Here is a 7,947-nt window from a genome sequence, read left to right as displayed (position 1 = left end):
TCATGAATATACACAATTACATAAATACCCCTTGTTATGCACCAGAAAATATAGTGTTAACTCCCTTTAAAATGTCTCGAATAGAATTTGGGGAGTAAGTACAAATTTTTTCTTTTTGAAAATTTGGACCAAACTAAAGAGATTGAAAAAGAAAAAGGTAAGACAAGAGAGGAAAAGCAATAGTAACATAAAAAAAAAAAAAAAATAGGATAGCAAGCCGAATAACCAATGCAAAGGGTTAACCAAAGAGACCGAGTGCATCTCAGCACATAGCTGCTATGCATTTACAAAGTATATAGGAGGGCAAAAATGTAAATTTGGCAAGCTTCTAGAAAATAGCTAACTCTACAGTGGTACATTATAATATACCATTATGCATGTATAATGTACCATTAAAGTATAAGTTGTCATAATAATTGTTTTTATGTACTATTATGCATGTAGTGATACTTTTTACCATTCTATAGCCTAAATATTTTCCCCCAAAATACTTACCACCTGTCACATATTATGCATATAGTGGTACATTTTTTTTCATCATATAAACTTGCTAACAAATAGCAGCTATGCGCTAAGGGTTAACTAAAGAGATCATAAACCTAGTTTTTTCCTTTTTTTTTTTTTTTTTTTTTTTTTTTCTAATTTTAATAGCAATATGTGTGCACAAAAGTCACAGTGACGTACTATCATTTTGACGGTCAATTGGGACCCACCAAACCCTTTGGGATCTGTGTAAATTTTGGGTCCCACAGATCCTCCTCCCTCTCCTCCTCTTCTTCCTGATATTACCACCATTTGCTTTTCACCGTTATTTGACAGCGATATCTCTATAATTAAACTCTTTTTCTCTATTACAATGGTATTAGATTAGTAGTAATATAATTGGTACCTTACTTTCCTTTCAATTTACGTATCTACGACATCACTCTTTCGTTTCGTAAGCCACCGGCGACCTCTGTCCAAGATTTAATTATTTTTTTTTTCCCTTCTGCATTAATTAAAATCAGAATAAATTAAGGTGAGCTTAATTTTTTTTTTTTTTTTTTGGTCTAAAATTGGTTTTTCATTGCTGTTTATTTTTTTGGGTGCCCAACTGCTCAAGTATACGTGCTAAATTAAGCCCTTTTTGACAGATCTCTGCTTCTGATGTTTTAATTTGCTGAATTTTAAGGTTGTTAATGCTGTTACTCTTTATATTTTCTGTGAAAAATTGTTGCTTGCAAAAAAAATTAAAAAGATTAATTTGCAATTTTTGTTTATTAAATTGACAATTGTTGCTATTAATAAGACATTACAATTTCCCCCCCTTTTTTTTTGTTGTTATTTTGTGTTTATAAATGATATGAAAATTTTGTGAAAATAAATCATTACAATTGTGATGGCAACTGACGTAATAATCTGAAATGGCTGATACCTATTTTGGCTTTTGTGTTGATATATTCAATTTTATTTGTGGATGAAATTCGTTTCATCTGTTTTAATTTCTACTATCTATCATGTCTGTTACAGTAGACATTTCTATGATGGTTGGTCATTTTGTACGAGAGAGATTTGTTCGTGTAATGTCTGGAATGAACTTCACATATTCTATTAACTGAAGTTAACTGATTCCATCTTTTTATGATTGATTTTGTAATTTTCTTTGTTCTTTTTGATAATGCTATGATAATTTGTGGATTATGTAATCGCATTATGCAATCGCAGATTTGATGAGCCTTGTTTGATATGATTCTGCTGGTGTTTTACATCTTTTATGTGAAAATGTTATTGCCAGGGAGTAATACGGCACCTATGAGGTTAGAGGAGATCGACTTTTGCTGATACCATGCCTCCGAGAGCACTGTCAAGAAGTGAGAGTTCAGCATTATCTAATGACAATCAGCATGGCTTGGAGAACAGAAAGAATACAAGACAGCACCAAACGTGGAGGTTTGCTAGAGAGAAGCCTTTGTCTCCGCGAGCTAGTCAAGGTTTGAAGTTCAAAGATAAGGTCGTTAAAGTGGAGAACTCCATTCGTCCTCCACATTCAGATCTTCCTTTAGAGTTTGTAAAGGATGTTAATAATGAGTTTGTTGTCCGGACAAAGTTTTCTAACAATCAACAACTGCCTCAGGGGAGGAATGGTACGAGTAAGGAGGAGCTTGTCAAATACATGTCCAAAGTCCCTGGTTTTCTACAAAGAGGAGAAAAACTCCAAGATAATGCTTTTAATATTGGAGTTCTTGATTGGGGGCGTTTAGAGAAATGGACACACAAACATGAAAAAACTTTAGTCAGTGAAAGAAAATCTAGACATGGTGCTGGAAATGGCTCTTCATCTGCTATGGCAAATAATGATGCTTTATTTCGCTGCAGAGAGCAACCCAGTATTTCCAATAGTAATACAGCACACGCAGCTGATTTTTCAACAGTTGGTAAACGCCATTGTAGAAATAAATTGAACCACCCAGGGCTACAGACTTCATCAATAACAAATATTGACCAGAAGCAGGAAACCAGCAAGAATGACACAACTACGATACAAGATGATGTGAGTAAGTTTTCCAAATGCAAGGACAAGTATTCAAGTCACGATGATTGTGTGTTGATAGGGAAATCATTATCCAGCTCGAGTAACTATGATCATGAGATTTTAAAGCCCATGGGCAGGAAAGTCAGCAATTCAGATGGCGAAGCATTAAAGTTTTCAGACAACATTGGAGGACATAGAATTGATACTCCAGAGCAGTATATCTCTGGTAACCAGGAGAGCATTGTTCTTATTTTGCCCAAAGATTTCTCAGGTTCTGCAAGCTCAGGGGTGCATAATAGAGCATCGCTTGATGGCAAATCAGCTGCACATAACTGGGGTAGCTTTTCTGATATTTTCTCCGTCGATGAGATCCACCCTGATGAGTCACTTTCTGATATTACACATTCTTGCCCCATAAATCATATAGTTGAGACAGAAACGGAATTGGACATGAAGCTTGATATGTTGGTCAAAGCTCAGGGCCTTGAGAGTCCAGTCAACTCATCAGATATGCCTTCCCATGCAACTGAAAAATCAGCAACGAGTACTTCATTTGAAATGTCTGCAGATAGCTTGAGGCATTGGCGATTTAGCTTTGATATATCTAGGATGACAAAAAGCCTCAGCTTTAGGGAGAGATCAGTTCAACCTCCCATTAGCTCTACTTATGTGAGTGCCAAGTCTGGTCCTGCTAAACCTGGGTTTTCCAGTTATACTGAACCTCAAAACAGAAATAAAGCAAATCTGAGTGGCAGAGCAAAAGCTAGCCCTTTCAAAAGATTGCTTGATCCATTATTGAAGTCCAAGTTTGCTAACCAATTGAATGAAAAGTCAAATGACTTGAGAATGAAGCCGCCCATTCCTATACAAGTGTCTGAGAACGAAAAATGCGAGGCAACAACAATCAAAGCACTTTTGCATTTATCAGATAAGAGTGGGCTACCTTTGTTCAAGTTTGTGGTTGAAATCAATAATGAGATCTTTGCATCCACAGTGAAAAATTTTAGCACACTCGACAAGGATGACATTAGCTGGTTATACACTTTTTATTCTCTTAGTAGATTCAGAAAGAGGAGTGGAGGCTGGAAAAATCCAAGGGTTAAACCTTCTGGATTTGGGTACAATGTTGTAGGGAAAATGAAGGTTTCAGAACCTTATTTTCCATGTTGGTGCAACCAGGAATTCCGAGAAAAAAATATGGTCAAAGAGTCAGTCTTGTATAGTGTTGATATGAGCAAAGAAGATGCTGCAACTTCAGAATTCACGATAAGCAGGGAGCTGGCGGCGACAGTTGTAAACCTGCCAGGTACTGTTGGCAAATGCAGCAACTATGACTGGTTTCCTGACTTTGAACATGAGAAATTGGGCAATGTAGCTGTCATACTACCAGGTGCTGACCACAGCTTGCCTCGTGAAGGAGTGCCTTCATCTTTGATTAATCGCTGGAGAACTGGTGGGTTATGTGATTGTGGAGGTTGGGATATTGGTTGCAAATTGAGGATTCTGACAGATAAATGGCAACACTACAAGGATTTACAAGCTCCATGTGATCTTTATGATCAGGTGTGTTCTATTGTTCTTCATTTCTGCTGCCTCTGCCCTTGTTCTCTAATAAATCGTATATCTCATGCTCATTTTCTGATAAATGCTCCTTTTCTTCTCATTTAGGGGGATGCTAAGCAACGCAGACCATTCTTTAGCTTGATTCCTCTTCGAGATGGACTCTTTTCAGTGGAATTTGATGCCAAAATTTCTTCTTTGCAAGCATTTTCGATATCTGTTGCACTGATCAATAGTCTGAACCCGGCTCACTCCGCAAACACAACTGAGCAAGTTGAATCAAAACCGGAGTTTGGTAGGGTAAAGGCATCCATGGCTATTAGAAATGAAGGCCCTGAAAAGCATGCCCCGCATCCACCTCTGTCCCCTGTTGGCAGAGTGTAAGTCATACTAGCAGTAGAAGTAGACTCGCGAGGCAATTATGTTGCTTCAGAAATGAGTTGGGTAATAGAGATCAGTAAGTATCTTATCTTTGTATCCAATATAATGTTAAACCTTATTAGACATACCAGTAATAAAGGGTTATACATGTGCAGAAGATTTACCAAGCCCAAAATTTCATTTTAGATGATCACCAAAGCATAAAACTTCTCTTGCTTTTTTTATTTTTTTTTTTATTTTTTATTTTTTTTATTTTTTTTTTATTATTATTATTTTTTTTTAAATGATGCGTATTTCAATCGAAATTAGCAAGAAAATCAAAAGAGAAACTTTTTAAATTAAAATGAAGAATTCTATGCACTTTGTGGCTGAAAATTCATGGTATAAATCTCTTTTACTCACAAGCCAAGACAGTTTCTTACTAATCACAAATCATGTAGGAACTTAGGTACTATCTTGCGAAATTTCACGAAAAATATTCGTTCGCTCCTAATCAGGATTTACAAGCATAACACATAAATAACCACATAATTTATACCTTTGACTCGTGATTTCCACAAGCAATTGATTACGACAATTAGGAGAATAGAACCTCAAACGCGATTCCTCTACTTGGTACACAGGTTAGGATTGAGCCTGTACTAATGTTAATTAGTTGAGCACGAACAAGCTTTGAACCACCTTCTACGGAGGAGAGGGAAATTCGGCCACCACACAACCACCACTGCTTGGTGCTCAATTAATTGATGATTGATTAATCTCAAAAACCTAGGCAACTCTATTGGGCTATGGGCCACCACCCAAAGCTCCTCTCTTCTCTCCATGTGGCTAGCCATCCCCATGAAGGGCCTAACATTGGGTCTTTCTCTTTGTTCAATCCATTATCTCAAAATGTGATTTTGTAGAATCCATTCTATTGGGCTATGGGTTATTTGTCTTAACCAAAGACCATTGATCACATTAAACAACAGAACATGATGACCCAAAATAATGAACTAATTAGCTCCATAATTCGATCCATTAATATATCCAATAATTGCACTTGACGAAAACACAATTCCTTAAATCTCCCATTTATCTGAGACAAGTATGCAAACTTCAAATTTCTTAAGTCAATTAATGTCTAATTTGAAAATATGATTACATTACATGTCGAGATTATATGAATCTTCAAATCATTTCTTCAAACTTGAGTTCGAATTGTTAAACAAATGATTACTATGTAATCCATTTGAGCACGACCAATAATTTTCTCAATTCTTACTCTGATCATATCATATAGGACAACTTCATCCCATCTTGTGGAAACCAAAACTCCCACTCAAATTCTAGAGAAATCGAAAAGTACCCTTTATAGTTTCCTTTTATAGCATGTCGTTGGAGTACAATCACTATTAAACTAGTCATTGAGGAAAGATAGTGTTCCGCTCATGTCTAAGGAATCCACTAATATATTCGGAAGTTCTTTACCTTAACTTCAAGGTAAGGTAGGTCAAAGTGCAATATGTATCATTTCATACACATCCATGTGATTGACTGAACACCTTTATGTCCATATTGACATGAAATAACCAAAAAAACCAAGAAAAGAGGGGAAAAATCAACTAATAACAATTTCAAATCAACAAAACAAGATAAATCCATCTCAACAATCACCAAAATCCAAATAGGGGTTCTTAATCAAAGCCAACACAATGTAAATCTAGGATTAAGGTGTAACCACAAAGATTACAAATTAGCAATCACAAAGATAGCAAATATATAATCACAAAGATTATCGGTAGAGAGAAAAAGTCTCATGAGATTCAAAATTAAGCAAAAGTTGATCCCAAAAATAAGCTTAGCCCTATTTAAAGGCTTTACAAATAAACCCTAAAGTTCTTAAATTACAACCCTTGGATTACAAATGAAAGGCCAAGATTCAAAGATAGCAAAAATAAGCATAAAAGAAAGAAAATTTTGACTTTTACCTCCTCCAAAAAACCACTTATTGGCTTTTACCACCTACATAAAAAAAAGTCTTATTTTACCACTACATAAAAAAATGAAAGTTGGCTTTTACCACCAATCACCTCCAACTAATGGATTTCATACATAAATCCGTTAGTGGGGCCTACCATGTACATGTGTCACTATATTATTGTGTAAATTTTTTTTTAAAAATAAAAAATAATAATAATAAAAATTTTAAACGCACCAGCCACAGCCACGGATTCCGACCCCCTCCCACTAGATTCCGACCTCCTTTGCACCAATTTCCGAACTGAAAACCCTAGCCACCGAATTCCGACCACCGACCATAAAGCCCCCTCTGAATTCTGACCACTCCTAAAACCCTAGCCACCACCAAATTTAGCACTCCTAAAACCCTAGCCACCACCTAATTTCGACCACCTCTCTAGCCCACACCAAATTCCGACCCCTCCCTAGCCCCACACAAAATTCCGACCAATCGAGGTAAGTTGATTTCGTTGCCGGCTGGTTAACATGGAAGATCGGGGAAGATGAAGAGGAAACGTCAAAAAGGTGGGCCCTACTAACCCATTCATGGCAGAATCCGTTAGTTGGTGGTGAAATCCAATTTTTGAAAATTTTGTTGGTGGTAATATAAAACTTTTTTTATGTAGGCGGTAAAAGCCAATAAGTGGTTTTTATGGAGGTGGTAAAAGTCTAAATTTCCTAAGTCCGCTCGAAATAGGACCTTTGGAGCAGCCGCTCTAAAGGGTAGGAGCGGGCTCTCCTCGCTACTGCAAACTTCATTAAACGACCTTAGGAGCGGGCGCTCCTTAGACGGGGAGCGTGTTGGGTTTTGCGATATCCGACACCGCGCGGAAACAAAACTTGCAAAAGGATAAATACATAACATGCAATTAATGAAAGTGATTAGGGGATTTTTGCTCCCACCAATCGGAATGCGCCACGTGGGCCAATCAGGACCTGCCAAGTGTCCCCTAGTTGGAACTGTCAGGGCTTGCCACGTGGCACGCGCTTATTCGTCCACCTTGGACCTGTTATGTCACGACATGTGGCATACTCCATGCCTAATGGAGAAACCGGCCACCCAGGCCCAACTTCCGAGGGAAGCCCAATCGGCCCTAGGTTTACCTAAACCTAGGATGGGCACGTTTCCCAAGGTTATAAATACCTCCCTTAATCCTCATTAAGGGGGAGGACAAAAGAACAGAAACATTACGGAACACACTAATAACCGGCTGATCTCGCTAACAAAGCAGATTACCTACATTAAACACTCTCACCTAGAGAGACCTTATTACTTTAATTTCCGCATTAATTACTCCTTAATCAGGTACTAACTTGACCGTTGGAGGCGGAGCTCACAGGAGTCTCCGTTATTTTGTAGGTACAGGCGTCCGGTTCCAGTCTCGGAATTGTAACTCTCCCGCAGGACATCAGAAAACCCCGAAACATTTGGCGCCGTCTGTGGGGAGAGTACTTCAGAGATGGCATCCAAGTCTGTACCGACTCCTGAAGAG

General features: G+C 37.7%; 1 protein-coding gene across 3 annotated transcripts; it reads left to right on the top strand.

Moving 5' to 3' along the window:
* The first annotated feature begins 577 nt into the window (after positions 1 to 577).
* Positions 578 to 4,541, top strand: LOC110704512. Of its 3 annotated transcripts, XM_021882325.1 has the most exons (4): positions 578 to 1,018; positions 1,775 to 1,990; positions 2,114 to 4,075; positions 4,181 to 4,541. In XM_021882325.1, exons 2-4 carry the CDS (start codon positions 1,826 to 1,828, stop codon positions 4,454 to 4,456), a joined length of 2,403 nt encoding a protein of 800 aa, XP_021738017.1. In that variant the 5' UTR covers positions 578 to 1,018; positions 1,775 to 1,825; the 3' UTR covers positions 4,457 to 4,541. The 3 variants fall into 3 exon arrangements, with proteins under 3 accessions (XP_021738017.1, XP_021738002.1, XP_021738008.1); XM_021882310.1 differs by having other exon boundaries at positions 1,775 to 4,075; XM_021882316.1 differs by lacking the exon at positions 578 to 1,018 and adding an exon at positions 1,033 to 1,171 and having other exon boundaries at positions 1,775 to 4,075.
* Positions 4,542 to 7,947: the final 3,406 nt, after the last annotated feature.

This window comes from Chenopodium quinoa, unplaced genomic scaffold, assembly GCF_001683475.1.
Source record: "Chenopodium quinoa cultivar QQ74 unplaced genomic scaffold, ASM168347v1, whole genome shotgun sequence".
NCBI lineage: Eukaryota > Viridiplantae > Streptophyta > Magnoliopsida > Caryophyllales > Amaranthaceae > Chenopodium > Chenopodium quinoa.
Note: the sequence above shows the minus strand (reverse complement) of the source record. Positions and strands in the feature narration are given on the sequence as shown.